Source organism: Anomaloglossus baeobatrachus, chromosome 3 (genome assembly GCF_048569485.1).
Source record: "Anomaloglossus baeobatrachus isolate aAnoBae1 chromosome 3, aAnoBae1.hap1, whole genome shotgun sequence".
In the NCBI taxonomy this organism is placed as follows: domain Eukaryota; kingdom Metazoa; phylum Chordata; class Amphibia; order Anura; family Aromobatidae; genus Anomaloglossus; species Anomaloglossus baeobatrachus.
In genome coordinates, this window is record NC_134355.1 from 178533550 (window position 1) to 178552998 (window position 19449).

A 19449-nucleotide genomic window follows, 5' to 3' on the forward strand; every position below is an offset into this window, starting at 1 on the left:
ATATCTCTCACCCAACGGTCTTTGACATTTGCTAGCCAAATGTCGCCAAAGTGGGACAGCCTGCCACCGACCGCGGGTGTGGGCATCGGAGACCGCAAGTCAGGAGGACGTCGTTTTGGCAACGGTTCCTCCGGCTGGTCTTTTTGGGCGTGACTGAGACCTCCAAGAATTTGAACGTCTCTGGTCCTTTTGAGTCTTTTTTGACGAGGCGAATTGGGACCTGCCCTGTCCTCGAAAGGACCGATAACCAGACTGACCCCTCCTCTGTTGGGGCTTGTTTTGTCTGTGTTGCGGTAAGGAAGAGTCCTTACCCTTGGAGTGTTTGATGATTTCATCCAAACGCTCTCCAAACAATCGGTCACGAGAAAAAGGCAAATTGGTTAAGCACTTCTTGGAATGAGAATCTGCTTTCCAATGTCTCAACCACAGAGCCCTACGCAAAACAACTGAGTTGGCTGACGCCACTGCCGTGCGGCTTGTAGCGTCAAGAACAGCATTAATCGCGTACGACGCGAATGCCGCCATTTGCGAGGTCAATGGTGCTACCTGCGGGGCAAATGCACGTGTGACTGAGTCGACTCGCGCAAGCCCGGCCGTGATAGCTTGGAGTGCCCATACGGCCGCAAAAGAAGGCGCTAATGACGCTCCAATCGCTTCATAGATGGATTTCAGCCAGAGCTCCATCTGCCTGTCAGTGGCATCTTTAAGTGCCGCTCCATCTTCAACAGCAACCAAGGATCTGGCTGCAAGCCTGGAAATTGGAGGATCCACTTTTGGACACTGGGTCCAACCCTTGACCACTTCAGAGGGAAAAGGGTAGCGTGTATCTTTAAGTCGTTTAGGAAAACGCCTTTCAGGATAAGCGTGGGGTTTCTGGATTGCGTCTCTGAAGTCAGCGTGGTCCAGAAAAGTGCTTAATGTACGCTTAGGGTATCTGAAATGGATTCTCTCGTGCTGCGAAGCTGACTCCTCTACAGGAGGAGCTGGTGGGGAAATATTCAACATCTTATTGATGTTAAATATAAGATCATTAACTATTGCGTCACCATCTGGTGTATCTAGATTGAGAGCGGTCCCTGGATCAGAATCCTGATCAGTTAAGTCCGCCTCATCACCCATAGATTCATCCCGCTGGGATCCAGACCATTGAGATGAATGTGAGGGCCCGTCATAACGAGCCCGCTTAGGCTGCCCGGGGCCATCGTCCGAGTCAGAGTCTTCACCCTGAGGTGTAGATGCCCGTCCCGGAGCTAGGAGCTGAGGGGGACCAGGGGGCAATACATGCACAGTGTCCGTGGTCTGAAGTACAGGCCTAGCTCGCAATGTGTCAAGAATTTGTGACATAGTGAGAGACATTCTGTCAGCAAAAGCTGCAAACTCAGTTCCTGTCACCTGGACAGCATTCACAGGTGGTACACCCTGGGACACGTCCAGCAGAGGTCCCGACTGTGCAAGCGCCGCAGGGGCCGAGCACTGCACACAATGGGGGTCCGTGGAGCCTGCCGGTAGAAAAGTCCCACATGCGGTGCAGGAAGCATACAATGTCTGTGCCTTGGCACCCTTGCGTTTTACGGGCGACATGCTGCTGGCTCTCTGCATGTGAGAGAGTCTATAGCCAAAGGGCGACCAGCGCTATGCAGTACAAAGTATTTGTAGAAACAAAATACTAAGAATACTACGAGCACAAGAGGGGGTGAGCCCTGAGGGCTGCTTACCGCCCGCTGAACAGCGGGTAAGAGGCTGCAGAATGCCTTGTCTGGGTCTCCCCGGCTCCCCTCTGCAGCTCAGCGTGTCAGCAAGAATGGCTGCCGGCTTCTGTGGAGAGGGGCGGTCCGTGGGAGTTCCCAAACAAAAGTGCGGGAACAGTGTCCCCTCTGTGCTGACTGTGAGGGCTGGAGTATGTAAAAACGACTCCAGCCCTCAGCGCTGATGCACTGGCCAGCGTCCCGCCCCTCTCCTGACTGGCAGGTCTGTGGGCGGGAACGAACGAAAGCAGGCCGCAAAAGCCGGGGACTCGAGTTATCAGCGCGGCCGCCGTAAAAGCGCGGGCCGCGCTGAAGTCCCCGGCGCACCGCAAGTGCCAGCCGCGCCGCTGTTCGAGCGGCCGGCGCCCGAGTTCTAGACGTGGGCAGCGTCCCGCCCCTCTCCTGACTGGCAGGTCTGGGGGCGGGAACGAAAGGAAGCAGGCCGCAAAAGCCGGGGACTGTAGTTATCAGCGCGGCCGCCGTAAAAGCGCAGGCCGCGCTGAAGTCCCCGGCGCACTACAAGTGCCAGCCGCGCCGCAGTCCCAGCGGCCGGCGCGGCCTATTCCCATAAATGTGCCTGCTTCAGCAGAGCTGAATGAGGCCATGGCACAGGCGCCGCAGCGCTGATGTCCCCCGGCGCACTACAACACCCAGCATGCTGCGGTGTGAGCGCCAGATACACGGGGACACAGAGTACCTTGAGGAAGCAGGGCCATGTCCCTGATGTACTCCGCTCCATCCAGCATCTTCTCCAGGGGCTGTAGATGGAGCACGGTCTCTGTGCCTGGAGACCGGTAAATCCCACTTCACCCAGAGCCCTGTAAAAAGGGATGGGGAAGGAATCAGCATGTGGGCTCCTGCCGCCGTACCCGCAATGGGTACCTCAACCTTACAAACACCTCCGACATAAGTGGGGTGAGAAGGGAGCATGCTGGGAGTCTATATAGACCCTCTTTTCTTCCATCCGACATAGTCAGCAGCTGCTGCTGACTAAAAACAATGGAGCTATGCGTGCGTGTCTGACCTCCTTGCGCACAAAGCTAAAACTGAGGAATCTGTACTCCTACGGGAGGGTGTATAGCCAGAAGGGGAGGGGCCTTACACTTTTAAGTGTAGTTCTTTGTGCGGCCTCCAGAGGCAGTAGCTATACACCCACTGTCTGGGTCTCCCAATTAGGAGCGAAAAAGAAAAAAACAAAAACCCACAAACACACAATATGCACCCAAGACAGACACCTGAATTTTCTCACTAAAATTGTGATAAGCAAAGCACATGCACCTTACCATCATTCTTTCCATGATATTATTTGTTCCAAGGACATTGTATTTTCCAGGATTCTCAGAAATATGTTTATTGACCCAAGTGGTTTTCCCAGCTCCTGGCAAACCAATCATCATAATAACCTAACAATAGAAATAAATAGTAAAAACAAGATCCCCATCGTAGAGGGTTAAGTAACTAAATGAACTAAGAAAAACTAAATGATCGCACCTCACAATCCTTCTTTTGATCAGGCCCTAAGGGACCTCTCAGACGCTCGTTAAGTGAGACATTCTGAATAAATGTAAATCCTTCAGGAACTGGAAAGAACGGTTCAGCTTGCTGGCCGAAGTTAAACTCAACAGCACAATTGTGGCAAAGGACATGTGGGAAAAGTGGTCTCTCTGATAGCATATCTTTATCAACTTTAAAAGCCACTCCAAGGTCCTGTCCATTTTTTGCAAACGAAAGCTCAACTTCTTCATCACCTTCAAAATTCTATAAAACATGAAAGAGTATATGGTACAAAATACATGTCTTATCTTCACACAGAAAAACCAAACTTTTTTTTTTTGTTAATCAACTTACGGCCATACAGGTGATTACATCATTCTCATCATACTTTTCACCATAGTCTTCAACCACTGCATTACAAGACTTGGATCCTTTTAGTGAATAGCCATAGGAGTCTTCATCTTCACCTATAGACATTATATGGATAAAATTTACAGAGGACCTGACATGTAATACTGCTATATGTTCTCAGCCAGGTATGTGATAAACACTGCATTTAAAAAAAAAAACAAAAAAAAAAAAACAACACACACACAACACTACACAATTAGCCAACGCGGTACAGAGCCGCACAGTAGACAATTCAGACAGGCTGGTGCCTGGCGGGCTTCTCCCCACCTGCTCCCACAGATTGGCTTAAATGAGCCAGATATATGCTGCCCAGAGACAAAACTCAAGGTTTAAAGAAGCAATATACTGTCAGTAAGTCATCCCCAATCACTAAGAGTCCTATCATTTGTATTTGTTTTAAGGAACTACCAGCCCTTCCTTTAATTTTAAAGAGATTTGAAGATGAATTTGTACAAAAGGAGTTTTCCAGGACTTTGGTTTTCTTTTATGGAAGCAGAACATTTTACATGTACAGGCAGCAAGCCAGTATAAAGCTAGTCCAGCTCTTACCTGAGAAGTGTACGCTCGCCATCTTGAGCCCATAGGCAGCACTACGACAGCCAGGCCATTTAGACTGAATATTATATGCACTTCTCATCGGCAGGAAGGACTGGGAGAATACAGGTTTGCTGCCTCCAACTAGTGCTCTTACTCTCAAAATTAAAAAATATTACTAATATGTTTCAGTTGCATTATACAGGAAATTAGGCATTATTAGTAAGCGGGAAAAACACAAAAACAAAAAAAACCAAAAAAAAAAAAAAAAAACCACCACACGTTGTGTTTGATCTTTTACATACCTAGCATAAACCCACAGGCGCTCAAAGACCAACCAACACGCACTTCATGTACATCAATATCTTTAGAGTACAAATGTTTCACAGGAACCTTTTCGGTCACCTGAAGAAAAAAAAAAAAAAACATTCAGCACAGCAGACAAAAGCCAAATGAACTTGCATAACTTCTCTAAAACATAACCTACCTTCATCTCAAAGAGGACTTTGCCATTTGAGACACCGTATGAGGCTCTGCCACCAGCCCACAGGAAAGCAAAACTCTCCATTGTAAGAGACGTGGCACTTAAACGATCTCGTGAAATCTTGAAGTGAAGATCACAATTATCTGTTAAACATAAATATGGATTAAAATGTGGCCTTTATGCAGGCTGAAGCAGTAGGTGCATACAGGTGCTACAGAAACCGGAGGACATTGGGTCCATGGCTAGTCCCTGGTCTGCCATGCTTGCCCGTATTAGGAGGCAGATTGTGTACATGGTAATTTGAGGAAAATGAAGGGAATTTTGTTTACTTACCGTAAATTCCTTTTCTTCTAGCTCCTATTGGGAGACCCAGACAATTGGGTGTATAGCTTCTGCCTCCGGAGGCCACACAAAGTATTACACTTTAAAAAGTGTAACCCCTCCCCTCTGCCTATACACCCTCCCGTGCATCACGGGCCCATCAGTTTTGGTGCCAAAGCAGGAAGGAGGAAACTTATAAATTGGTCTTAGGTAAATTCAATCCGAAGGATGTTCGGAGAACTGAAACCATGAACCAAAAGAACAATTCAACATGAACAACATGTGTACACAAAAGAACAAACAGCCCGAAGGGAACAGGGGCGGGTGCTGGGTCTCCCAATAGGAGCTAGAAGAAAAGGAATTTACGGTAAGTAAACAAAATTCCCTTCTTTGTCGCTCCATTGGGAGACCCAGACAATTGGGACGTCCAAAAGCAGTCCCTGGGTGGGTAAAAATACCTCGATAAAAAGCCGAAACAACGGCCCCCTCTTACAGGTGGGCAACCGCCGCCTGAAGGACTCGCCTACCTAGGCTGGCATCTGCCGAAGCATAGGCATGCACCTGATAGTGTTTTGTGAAAGTGTGCAGACTCGACCAGGTAGCCGCCTGACACACCTGCTGAGCCGTAGCCTGGTGCCGCAATGCCCAGGACGCACCCACGGCTCTGGTAGAGTGGGCTTTCAGCCCTGAAGGAATCGGAAGCCCAGAAGAACGGTAGGCTTCAAAAATCGGTTCCTTGATCCATCGAGCCAAGGTTGATTTGGAAGCCTGTGACCCCTTACGCTGGCCAGCGACAAGGACAAAGAGTGCATCAGAGCGGCGCAGTGGCGCCGTGCGAGACACGTAGATCCGGAGTGCTCTCACTAGATCTAACAAATGCAAATCCTTTTCACATTGGTGAATTGGATGAGGGCAAAATGAAGGTAAGGAGATATCCTGATTGAGATGAAAAGTGGACACCACCTTAGGGAGAAAGTCCGGGACCGGACGCAGAACCACCTTATCCTGGTGAAAAACCAGGAAAGGGCCTTTGCATGACAGCGCTGCAAGCTCTGACACTCCACGGAGTGAAGTAACCGCCACTAGAAATGCCACCTTCTGCGAAAGACGTGATAGAGAGACATCCCGCAGCGGCTCAAAAGGTGGTTTTTGAAGAGCCCGTAGAACCCTGTTGAGATCCCAGGGTTCCAACGGACGCTTGTAAGGTGGGACTATGTGGCAAACTCCCTGCAGGAACGTGCGGACCTGCGGAAGCCTGGCTAGACGCTTTTGAAAAAACACGGAAAGCGCCGAGACTTGACCTTTGAGAGAGCCGAGAGACAAACCCTTGTCCAATCCCGATTGAAGGAAGGAAAGAAACCTGGGTAAGGCAAACGGCCAGGGGATAAACCCCCTCTCAGAGCACCAGGCTAAGAAGATCCTCCAAGTTCTGTGATAGATCTTGGCGGACGTTGGTTTCCTGGCCTGTCTCATAGTGGCAATGACATCTTGAGACAACCCTGAGGACGCTAAGAGCCAGGACTCAATGGCCACACAGTCAGGTTGAGGGCCGCAGAATTCAGATGGAAAAATGGCCCTTGAGATAGCAAGTCTGGTCGGTCTGGGAGCGCCCACGGTTGCCCCACCGTGAGATGCCACAGATCCGGGTACGACGACCGCCTTGGCCAATCTGGAGCAATGAGGATGGCGCGGCGGCAGTCGGCCCTGATCTTGCGCAACACTCTGGGCAGCATTGCCAGAGGAGGGAATACATAAGGCAGTTGGAACTGCGACCAATCCTGAACTAAGGCGTTCGCCGCCAGAGCTCTGTGGTCCTGAGACCGTGCCATGAATGCCGGGACCTTGTTGTTGTGCCGAGACGCCATGAGATCGACGTCAGGCGTTCCCAAGCGGCAACAGATCTCTTGAAACACGTCCGGGTGGAGAGACCATTCCCCCGCGTCCATGCCCTGGCGACTGAGGAAGTCTGCTTCCCAGTTTTCTACGCCCGGAATGTGAACCGCGGAGATGGTGGAGGCTGTGGCCTCCGCCCACAGCAGAATCCGCCGGACTTCTTGGAAGGCTTGACGACTGCGAGTGCCGCCCTGGTGGTTGATGTATGCAACCGCCGTGGCGTTGTCCGACTGTATGCGGATCTGCCTGCCCTCGAGCCACCGATGGAAGGCCTTGAGGGCTAGATACACTGCCCTTATCTCCAGAACATTGATCTGAAGGGAGGACTCTGTCGGAGTCCAGGTTCCCTGAGTCTTGTGGTGGAGAAAAAACGCTCCCCATCCTGACAGGCTCGCGTCCGTCGTGACCACAGCCCAGGATGGGGGCAGAAAGGATTTTCCTTTCGACAGAGAAGTGGGGAGAAGCCACCACTGAAGAGAGGTCTTGGCTTCCAGAGACAGAGAGACGTTCCTGTCTAAGGACGTCGGCCTCTTGTCCCATTTGCGGAGAATGTCCCATTGGAGTGGACGCAGATGAAATTGCGCAAATGGAACTGCCTCCATTGCTGCCACCATCTTCCCCAGGAAGTGCATGAGGCGCCTCAAGGGGTGCGACTGGGCCCGAAGAAGGGATTGCACCCCTGTCTGCAGCGACCGCTGTTTGTCCAGCGGCAGCTTGACCATCGCTGAGAGAGTATGAAACTCCATCCCGAGGTACGTCAGTGACTGGGTCGGAGACAATTTTGACTTTGGAAAATTGATGATCCACCCGAACCTCTGGAGAGTCTCCAGAGCAACGATCAGACTGTGTTGACAAGCCACCCGTGAGGGTGCCTTGACTAGGAGATCGTCTAGGTAAGGGATCACCGAGTGGCCCTGAGAGTGTAGGATCGCTACGACGGATGCCATGACCTTGGTGAAGGCCCGTGGGGCTGTCGCCAGGCCGAAAGGCAGTGCCACAAACTGAAGGTGTTCGTCCTTAATGGCGAAACGCAGGAAGCGTTGATGCTCGAGCGATCGGCACATGGAGATAGGCATCTTTGATGTCGATTGATGCTAGGAAGTCTCCTTGGGACATCGAAGCGATGACAGATCGGAGGGATTCCATGCGAAACCGCCTGGTTGTCACATGTCTGTTGAGCAATTTGAGGTCCAAAACGGGACGGAATGATCCGTCCTTTTTTGGTACCACGAACAGATTGGAGTAAAAACCGCGACCGCGTTCCTGAAGGGGAACGGGGATCACCACTCCTTCTGTTTTCAGAGTGTCCACCGCCTGAAAAAGCGCAACGGTCCGCTCGGGGGGGCGGAGATGTTCTGAAAAAACGAGTCGGAGGACGAGAGCTGAACTCTATCCTGTAACCGTGAGACAGAATGTCCCTCACCCATCGGTCTTGGACATGTGGCCACCAGGCGTCGCAAAAGCGGGAGAGCCTGCCACCGACCGAGGATGCGGTTTGGGGCAGCCAAAAGTCATGAGGAGGTAGCCTTGGAGACTGTGCCTCCGGCGGTCTTTGGAGGACGTGACTTAGACCGCCATGCAGAAGAGTTCCTCTGGCTCTTCTGTGGCCTGTTGGACGAGGAGGGTTGGGATCTAGCTGAGGGCCGAAACCTCGCTTGAACTTTCCGTTGCTGAGGTCTGTTTGGTTTGGGTTGGGGTAAGGACGAGTCCTTTCCCTTGGATTGCTTAACCCCTTCAGCCCCGGGGCACTTTCCGTTTTTGCGTTTTTGTTTTTTGCTCCCCTTCTTCCGAGAGCCGTAACTTTTTTATTTTTCCGTCAATCTTGCCATATGAGGGCTTGTTTTTTGCGGGACAAGTTGTACTTTTAAATGAAACCATAAGTTTTACCATATGGTGTACTGGAAAGCAGCAAAAAAATTCCAAGTGTGGAAAAATTGCAAAAAAAGTGTGATGGCACAATAGTTTTTGGGGTGTTTTATTCACGGTGTTCACTATATGGTAAAACTGATGTGTGGGTATGATACCTGAGGTCGGTGCGAGTTTGTAGACACCAAACATGTATAGGTTTACTTGTATCTAAGGGGTTAAAAAAAATTCACAAGTTTGTCCAATAAAAGTGGCGCACGTTTTGCGCCATTTTCCGAAACACGTAGCGTTCTTATTTTTTGGGATCTATGGCTCAGTGACAGCTTATTTTTTGCGTCTCGAGCTGATGTTTCTAATGGTAGCATTTTTGCGCAGATGCTACGTTTTGATCGCCTGTTATTACATTTTGCGTAAAACTTGCGGCGACCAAAAAACGTAATTTTGGCGTTTGGAATTTTTTTGCCACTACGCCGTTTACCAATCAGATTAATTGATTTTATATTTTGATAGATCGGGCATTTCTGAACGCGGCGATACCAAATATGTGTATATTTATTTATTTTTTAACCCTTTAATTTTCAATGGGGGGAAAGGGGGGTGATTTGAACTTTTAGGTTTTTTGTTTTTTTTTTAATTTTTTAAAACTTTTTTACTTTTTTTATTTTATTTTACTAGTCCCCCTAGGGGGCTATAGCGATCAGCAATCCGATTGCTGATCGCTATCTGCTGATCACAGCTAGACCGCTGTAAACAGCAGAAATAGTCACTTTCTTTCTTCCTCTGCTCCGTGCCGAGGAAGAATGAAAGTGAAACTTCGTAGCACCAGGCGTCATCACATGACCCTGTGCTACGATGGCAACCACCGAACGTCACGTGACGTCCGGAGGGGGCGGCGGTAAGTAAAAAAGATGGCCGCGCGCATATAGATCTCGCTGCCAGACTTTGGCAGCGAGATCTAAGGGGTTAATGTTCCGGGTGGAATGCGATTCCACTCGGAACATGTAGGCACACATGTCAGCTGTTGAAAACAGCTGATATGTGTGCCGATCCACGCCGCCTGCCCGCGGCAGGGGGCGGGGCTTACCGGGACACGATCCATGACGGATATATCCGTCCATGGTCGTGAAGGGGTTAATAATTTCATCCAATCGCTCGCCAAACAATCGGTCGCCAGAAAAAGGCAAACCGGTCAAGAACTTTTTGGAAGCAGAGTCTGCCTTCCATTCGCGTAGCCACATGGCCCTGCGGACTGCCACAGAATTGGCGGATGCTACCCCTGTACGGCTAGCCGAGTCCCGGACAGCATTCATGGCGTAGGATGCAAATACTGACGCCTGAGAAGTCAAAGATGTGACTTGTGGCACAGCGGTACGGGTGACCGCATTAATCTCAGACAGACAAGCTGAGATAGCCTGGAGTGCCCACACTGCTGCAAAGGCTGGGGCAAAAGACGCGCCTATGGCTTCATAGATGGATTTCAGTAGGAGCTCTATCTGCCTGTCCGTGGCATCCTTGAGCGATGCACCGTCAGCCACTGCTACTACGGATCTAGCCGCCAGTCTAGAGACTGGAGGATCCACCTTGGGACACTGAGCCCAACCCTTAACCACGTCAGCGGGGAAGGGGTAACGTGTCATTAAGGCGTTTAGTAAAGCGCTTGTCCGGGAAAGCCCTGTGCTTCTGGACAGCATCTCTAAAGTTAGAGTGATCGAAGAAAGCACTCCGGGTACGTTTAGGAAACCTAAACTGGTGTTTCTCCTGCTGTGAAGCCGAATCCTCTGTAGGCGGAGTTGGGGGAGACAGATCTAGCACCTGGTTGATGGACGCTATAAGGTCATTTACTATGGCGTCCCCTTCAGGTGTATCCAGATTGAGAGCAACGTCAGGGTCAGAGTCCTGAGCTGCGACCTCCGCCTCCTCTAGAGAATCCTCGAGCTGAGACCCCGAACTGCGTGATGAAGTCGGGGAAGATTCTAAGCGAGCCCGCTTAGCTGGTCTGGGACTGCGGTCCGTGCCGGAGTCCTGCACGTAATAACTAGAGGCCACTCCAGGAACACGCTTAGTCGCAGACCGAGAGGGGCCTGGGGGTGATCCCGCAGTGCCCGGGGCCTGTGTAAGGGCCGGTCTGGACTGCAAAACCTCTAGAAACTTAGCCGACCATTTATCCATAGACTGAGTCATGGAATGAGAAAGCGACTCAGAGAGTTTGTCGGCTAAAACCTCAAACTCTGTCCCTGCCATCTGGACAGGGGGGGCCGGCGGTTCTGCCTGGGCCGAGGGACCCCCTAGTGCCTCAGGCTCCGGCTGAGCGAGTGCCACAGGGGCCGAGCATTGCTCACAGTGAGGGTAGGTGGAACCAGCAGGTAACATAGCCGCACAAGAGGTACAGGTAGCAAAATAACCCTGTGCCTTGGCCCCCTTGCTCCTTGTGAACGACATGCTGTTGTTTCCCAGGAGCGTGATCACTGAGGGTATATAGCCACAAGTTAACAGTACAGCTGAACCGGAAAAAGTATACAAATATAATGTATCTATATACAGTTCAGCACCCTAGGGGCACCAGCACCGGTAACCGGTGTGGCTTACCAACCGCTCCAGCGGTGTGTGGCCACCAGATTCCCTGCCTCGGGTCTCCCAGAGCTGCAGCCAGAAATCCTCCACCGGCAGGAGTTGTTAAAACATGGCTGTCGGCGTTCACAGGGGAGGAGGGAGCCGTGGGCGTAACTTACAAAAGTGCGGGAATCTGGTGCCCCATAGGGATTAGTGAGGGGGGAGGAGGACAGCTATGTGCGCTCCAGCCCTCACTGTCAGCGTCACGCCGACCGTCCCGCCCTTGCCCCTGACTGGCAGGCCCGGGGGCGGGAGTTTAATGTACTAGGCCGCAAAAGCCGGGGACTAAAGTAAAAACCGCGGCCGGCAAGCAGGCACGGTCGGCGCGGTAGTCCCCGGACAAAAAAACAACACTGCAGGCGCTGCAGCATCTGAGGCCCAGGTGCTCCATGCACCGTCCCAAAGGGGACACAGAGTACCTGTAGTTGCAGGGCCTTGTCCCTGACGATACTCAGTCTCCGGTCCGGCAGATACCACCAGGGGCTGCGGAGGGAGCCCGGTCCCAGTGCCTGGATGACCGGTTAGGATCCCACTTCACCCAGAGCCCCTAAGGGATGGGGAAGGAAAACGGCATGTGGCTCCTGCCTTTGTACCCGCAATGGGTACCTCAACCTTAACAACACCGCCGACTCAGTGGGATGAGAAGGGAGCATGCCGGGGGCCCTCTTTTCTTCCATCCGAAATAGTCAGCAGCTGATGCTGACTAAAATGTGGAGCATTGTGTGCATCAGGGCTGTGGAGTCGGAGTCGGAGTCGTGGAGTCGGAGCTCATTTTGGTGGAGTCGGAGTCGGAGTCGGTATAAAATGCACCGACTCCGACTCTTAAAATATATAATAAATTGGGGACAGGAGTGCAATGCAGAATGTGCTGAATATTTTACTAAATAATAACATTTAGTATAATGCTTATATTTAAGTGAAAAATTTATTGTAGTACAATGTGAACATCAGACATTTAATTGTTTTTATGATACAATAATCAAGATATTTGGATAGAACATAAAATATTTATTGGAATACAACTTTAGAACACAAAAAACTAATAAATTGTAAAATATGTAATATATATATATATATATACACACACAGTGTATATACACACACAAGATATATATGTAATCTACTGTATATTACATAGTGTATTACATATTTACAATTTATTACAGTTTTTGTGTTCTAAAGTTGTATTCCAATAAATATATTTTATGTTCTATCCAAATATCTTGATTATCGTATCATAAAAATTATTAAATGTCTGATGTTCACATACACATATTCATGTACTACAATAAATTTTTCACCTAACTAAGCAATATATGTAGGAGTCGGAGTCGGAGCCGGAGTCGGTGCAAGAGAATTTGAGGAGTCGGAGTCGAAGGTTTGGCTTACCGACTCCACAGCCCTGGTGTGCATGTGTGCCTCCTTCAACACAAAGCATTAAAACTGATGGGCCCGTGATGCACGGGAGGGTGTATAGGCAGAGGGGAGGGGTTACACTTTTTAAAGTGTAATACTTTGTGTGGCCTCCGGAGGCAGAAGCTATACACCCAATTGTCTGGGTCTCCCAATGGAGCGACAAAGAAAAAAAAATATATGACATGAGGCTTATTATAAAGGATGGCAAAAAAAACAAAAAAAACAATGACACCTTGCTGATCAGCTGTTCTGTGTCGGAAGCCAGAAATTATTATTATTATAATTATAATAAATCTTCATCTACAGAGCTGCCGTCAATGGATAGTGACTGGGTAGTGCACATCCGCCTCCCATTCAAATCAATGGGGCAGATGTGCAGTACCTGGCTGTGATCAGTTGACAGGGCAGCTCTGGAAATTAGCATAACTGGCCACCTGCTGCCACCACTAGCTCAGAGAACAGTTGATCAGTGGTGGTGCGATTAGACAATGAGGAAATAGCTTATGAATGGGCCAGCAATGTAAAATAGTGGATAACTTCTAATCTGTTTGGTAGCTGAGGAATGGAGTTGGTGGTGAGCACTGCTCTATGCTTTACAACCTGCAAGAGCCCAGATGAGGGTGGCCAAATTGCTGAATCTGGCCCTCTTTGCTCACTGTGCGCTGCTCATGCTTCATAGCCAGTAAAGCACATGGATGCTCTGAGTTTGAAGCTTGAAAAGGACACTAACTTACTTAAAATGCACCAATCACCAGGATTTTCCTATACAACTCAAAGCCAGTGCTATACTGGCACTATCATACCCCAACTAGGATGTAATGTTTTAGAAACAAGTTTGTAAAATGAACAGCTTTTTGATTGGCAGCAGCTGCCGATCAGCCAATAGCTGGGGCGGATATTCATAGTGATTCCCGCCCCCCTGACTGTCCCGTCCCCCCCGTTATTTCTGCTAATTCTATCATAGAAGCGCTTTACTAAGTGGCTGGAAGGACCTTTGCTGTTGTCATACCCATGTGCTAAGAAGGGGCAGGGCCTCAGCCAACAGAAAAATAATGTTGCTTCCTGGTATCAACCATGTTGGCTGAGGCCCCACCCCTTCTGGTCACATGAGTATGGCATCAGTAAAGGTCCTTCTAGCCATTAAGTAGAATGCTTCTATAATAGAATTAGCAGAAATAACAGATAGTGAGAGTGACAGCCATGGGGGCAGGAATCCCTATGAAAACCCACAACAGCCACTAGCTGATTGGCAGCTGCTGCCAATCAAAAAGCTGCTCATTTTACAAACTTTACTTACTTGTGTTTCCAAAACACAATCCTAGCTGACAACTAAAGGTATGTAGAGAATCAACCCGATAGCACTGTCTTTAGGTTATATAGGAAAAGCCAGGTGATTGGTGCACTTTAAACCTGTGGGACCAAATTATAATATATAAATTTATTTCTTTTGCGGGGGTGGACCATGCTCTACTCTACCATAAAAAGTATCAGCAGCATGTGCTTACAAGGCTCAACAAGGTACACAGACCAACTAGTTTCCCATACTTGAGATTGACATTGCTACTTACAGGTGTCCAGCAGAACATTTGTTTCATCCAGTTTTTCATCTTCCTCTTCCACAGGTGGTTGTGGGGACTTTGACCTACAGAATTTTGTATAATTGGTTAGAAAACCCCTGAATGTAGGGAGGCTGAAAAAGTTACATTAGATGAATGTGTTTTACAAACCTGCTGTATTTGTTTTCTTCGATATATTCAAAGTAGCCCCGTCCATGATCTTCACGGGGTCTTTTTACTCCACGTTTCTTATCCTTTTGATCCTTGCCATCTACAAAAAAAATAAAAAAGTTTAAAGCTTTATTCTTCAACATCAAAACCATCCCCCCCAGTACACACATTGCTATAGTGATGGGTATACCCAAAGTTTCCAACAGCAGTATCCATGAGTTTTAGTAGCTGCATAATTTTAACAGCAAATTTGCATGTTACATACTGTACAAGTGCGGTATATTAGATTGACTGGGCATTTTTTTTCCAGTTTTGGTATATCAAGTAATTAAAAACGAACCTGCCATGGGGAATGCGAGGGAAGCAATACACCTGCAGTTATGGTGTATATAGTAGTCTGCAATTCATTCACCTGCAGATTAACAAGAGCTCTGGTCGCTCTGTATAATGTAAAAGAAGGGAATTTTGTTTACTTACCGTAAATTCCTTTTCTTCTAGCTCCAATTGGGAGACCCAGACAATTGGGTGTATAGGCTATGCCTCCGGAGGCCGCACAAAGTATTACACTAAAAGTGTAAAGCCCCTCCCCTTCTGCCTATACACCCCCCGTGCTCCCACGGGCTCCTCAGTTTTGGTGCAAAAGCAAGAAGGAGGAAAAAAATTATAAACTGGGTTAAAGTAAATTCAATCCGAAGGAATATCGGAGAACTGAAACCATTCAACATGAACAACATGTGTACACAAAAAAAAACAGGGGCGGGTGCTGGGTCTCCCAATTGGAGCTAGAAGAAAAGGAATTTACGGTAAGTAAACAAAATTCCCTTCTTTGTCGCTCCATTGGGAGACCCAGACAATTGGGACGTCCAAAAGCAGTCCCTGGGTGGGTAAAATAATACCTCGTAATGGAGCCGTAAAACGGCCCCTTCCTACAGGTGGGCAACCGCCGCCTGAAGGACTCGTCTACCTAGGCTGGCATCCGCCGAAGCATAGGTATGCACCTGATAGTGTTTCGTGAAAGTGTGCAGGCTCGACCAGGTAGCCGCCTGACACACCTGCTGAGCCGTAGCCTGGTGCCTCAAAGCCCAGGACGTGCCCACGGCTCTGGTAGAATGGGCCTTCAGCCCTGCGGGAACCGGAAGCCCAGCAGAACGGTAAGCTTCGAGAATTGGCTCCTTGATCCACCGAGCCAGGGTTGATTTGGAAGCCTGTGACCCTTTACGCTGGCCAGCGACAAGGACAAAGAGTGCATCCGAGCGGCGCAGGGGCGCCGTACGAGAAATGTAGAGTCTGAGTGCTCTCACCAGATCTAACAAGTCCAAATCCTTTTCACATTGGTGAACTGGATGAGGACAAAAAGAGGGTAAGGAGATATCCTGATTGAGATGAAAAGGGGATACCACCTTGGGGAGAAATTCCGGAACCGGACGCAGAACCACCTTGTCCTGGTGAAACACCAGGAAAGGGGCTTTGCACGACAACGCTGCTAGCTCAGACACTCTCCGAAGAGAGGTGACTGCTACTAGGAAGACCACTTTCTGCGAAAGGCGTGAGAGAGAGATATCCCTCATTGGCTTGAATGGTGGTTTCTGAAGAACCATCAGCACCCTGTTCAGATCCCAGGGTTCTAACGGACGCTTGTAAGGAGGAACGATGTGACAAACCCCCTGCAGGAACGTGCGTACCTGTGGAAGTCTGGCTAGGCGCTTCTGGAAAAACACAGAGCGCGCTGAGACTTGTCCCTTAAGGGAGCAGAGCGACAAACCCTTTTCAAGTCCAGATTGAAGGAAGGACAGAAAAGTGGGCAATGCAAAAGGCCAGGGAGAAAAACCCTGAGCAGAGCACCATGACAGGAAAATTTTCCACGTCCTGTGGTAGATCTTGGCGGACGTTGGTTTCCTAGCCTGTCTCATAGTGGCAATGACCTCTTGAGATAATCCTGAAGACGCTAGGATCCAGGACTCAATGGCCACACAGTCAGGTTGAGGGCCGCAGAATTCAGATGGAAAAACGGCCCTTGAGACAGCAAGTCTGGTCGGTCTGGTAGTGCCCACGGTTGGCCGACCGTGAGATGCCACAGATCCGGGTACCACGACCTCCTCGGCCAGTCTGGAGCGACGAGGATGACGCGGCGGCAGTCGGCCCTGATCTTGCGTAACACTCTGGGCAACAGTGCCAGCGGAGGAAACACATAAGGGAGCTGAAACTGCGACCAATCCTGAACTAAGGCGTCTGCCGCCACAGCTCTGGGATCTTGAGACCGTGCCATGAACGTCGGTACCTTGTTGTTGTGCCGGGACGCCATGAGGTCGACGTCCGGCACCCCCCAGCGGCAACAGATCTCCTGAAACACGTCCGGGTGAAGGGACCATTCCCCTGCGTCCATGCCCTGGCGACTGAGATAATCTGCTTCCCAGTTTTCCACGCCCGGGATGTGAACTGCAGAGATGGTGGAGGCCGTGGCTTCCACCCAGATCAAGATCCGCCGGACTTCCTGGAAGGCTTGCCGACTGCGTGTGCCGCCTTGGTGGTTGATGTATGCCACCGCTGTGGAATTGTCCGACTGAATTCGGATCTGCTTGCCTTCCAGCCACTGCTGGAACGCTTTCAGGGCAAGGTACACTGCCCGTATTTCCAGAACATTGATCTGAAGTGAGGACTCTTGCCGGGTCCACGTACCCTGAGCCCTGTGGTGGAGAAAAACCGCTCCCCACCCTGACAGACTCGCGTCCGTCGTGACCACCTCCCAGGATGGGGGTAGGAAGGATTTCCCCTTCGATAATGAAGTGGGAAGAAGCCACCACCGAAGGGAAGCTTTTGTCGCCTGAGAGAGAGAGAGACGTTCCTGTCGAGGGACGTCGGCTTCCTGTCCCATTTGCGAAGGATGTCCCATTGAAGAGGACGCAGGTGAAACTGCGCGAAAGGGACTGCCTCCATTGCTGCCACCATCTTCCCCAGGAAGTGCATGAGGCGCCTCAAGGGGTGTGCCTGACCTTGAAGGAGAGATTGTACCCCCTTCTGTAGCAACTGCTGCTTGATCAGCGGAAGCTTCACTATCGCTGAGAGGGTATGAAACTCCATGCCAAGATATGTCAGCGATTGGGCCGGTGTCAGATTTGACTTTGGAAAATTGATGATCCACCCGAAACTCTGGAGAGTCTCCAGAGTAGCGTCGAGGCTGTGTTGGCATGCCTCTTGAGAGGGTGCCTTGATCAGGAGATCGTCCAAGTAAGGGATCACCGAGTGACCCTGAGAGTGGAGGACCGCTACTACAGTAGCCATAACCTTGGTGAAAACCCGTGGGGCTGTTGCCAGGCCGAACGGCAGTGCCACGAACTGCAGGTGTTAGTCTCCTATGGCGAAGCGCAAGAAGTGCTGGTGCTCCGGAGCAATCGGTACGTGGAGATAAGCATCTTTGATATCGATCGATGCAAGGAAATCTCCCTGGGACATTGAGGCGATGACGGAGCGGAGGGATTCCATCCGGAACCGCCTGGTCTTTACGTGTTTGTTGAGCAGTTTCAGGTCCAGGACAGGACGGAAAGACCCGTCCTTCTTTGGGACCACAAACAGGTTGGAGTAAAAACCGTGACCCTGTTGCTGAAGAGGAACAGGGACCACCACTCCCTCTGCCTTCAGAGTGCCCAGCGCCTGCAGAAGAGCCTCGGCTCGCTCGGGAGGCGGGGATGACCTGAAGAATCGAGTCGGGGGACGAGAGGTGAACTCTATCCTGTAACCGTGAGACAGAATGTCTCTCACCCAGCGGTCTTTTACCCGTGGCAGCCAGGTGTCGCAAAAGCGGGAGAGCCTGCCACCGACCGAGGATGCAGATTGCGGAGGCCGAAAGTCATGAGGAAGCCGCTTTGGTAGCGGCACCTCCTGTGGTCTTTTTTGGACGTGACTTAGACCGCCATGAATCAGAGTTCCTTTGATCTTTCTGAGGCCTTTTGGACGAGGAGAATTGGGACCTGCCCACGCCCCGAAAGGACCGAAACCTCGACTGCCCCCTCCTCTGTTGGGGTATGTTCGGTTTGGGCTGGGGTAAGGATGTATCCTTTCCCTTGGATTGTTTGATGATTTCATCCAAACGCTCGCCAAACAATCGGTCGCCAGAAATTGGCAAACTAGTTAAGCGCTTTTTGGAAGCAGAATCTGCCTTCCATTCCCGTAGCCACAAGGCCCTGCGGAGTACCACCGAATTGGCGGATGCAACCGCCGTACGGCTCGCAGAGTCCAGGACAGCATTAATAGCGTAAGACACCATTGCTGACGTGTGAGCGGTTATGGACGCCACCTGCGGCGCGGAAGTGCGTGTGGCTGCGTCAATTTGCGCTTGACCTGCTGATATAGCTTGTAGCGCCCATACGGCTGCGAATGCTGGGGCAAAAGAAGCGCCGATAGCTTCATAGATGGATTTCAACCAGAGCTCCATCTGCCTGTCAGTGGCATCTTTGAGTGAAGCCCCATCTTCCACTGCAAGTATGGATCTAGCCGCCAGTCTGGAGATTGGAGGATCCACCTTGGGACACTGAGTCCAACCTTTGACCACGTCAGGGGGAAAGGGATAACGTGTAATCTTAAGGCGCTTAGAAAAACGCTTATCTGGACAATCATGGTGATTCTGGACTGCCTCTCTGAAATCAGAGTGGTCCAGAAACATACTCTGTGTACGCTTGGGAAACCTGAAACGGAATTTCTCCTGCTGAGAAGCCGACTCCTCCACCGGAGGAGCTGAGGGAGAAATATCCAACATTTTATTGATGGACGCAATAAGATCGTTCACTATGGCGTCCCCGTCCGGAGTATCAAGATTGAGAGCGGCCTCAGGATCAGAATCCTGATCAGCTACCTCCGCGTCATCAACCAGAGATTCCCCTCGCTGAGACCCTGAACAACATGATGATGTCGAGGGAATTTCCAAGCGAGCTCGCTTAATCGGTCTGGGGCTGGG

General features: G+C 50.2%; 1 protein-coding gene across 1 annotated transcript in view; it reads right to left on the minus strand.

Moving 5' to 3' along the window:
* Positions 1-19449, minus strand: part of HNRNPU (heterogeneous nuclear ribonucleoprotein U) — a 66054-nt gene that overhangs the window by 37192 nt on the left and 9413 nt on the right. The window contains exons 2-8 of the mRNA XM_075339598.1: positions 14502-14601; positions 14343-14416; positions 4672-4811; positions 4490-4589; positions 3594-3706; positions 3237-3503; positions 3029-3148 (exon numbers count right to left, since the gene is read on the minus strand). Of these exons, the coding sequence (XP_075195713.1) occupies positions 3029-3148; positions 3237-3503; positions 3594-3706; positions 4490-4589; positions 4672-4811; positions 14343-14416; positions 14502-14601 (914 nt within the window). The remainder of the gene's footprint in view (positions 1-3028; positions 3149-3236; positions 3504-3593; positions 3707-4489; positions 4590-4671; positions 4812-14342; positions 14417-14501; positions 14602-19449) is intronic.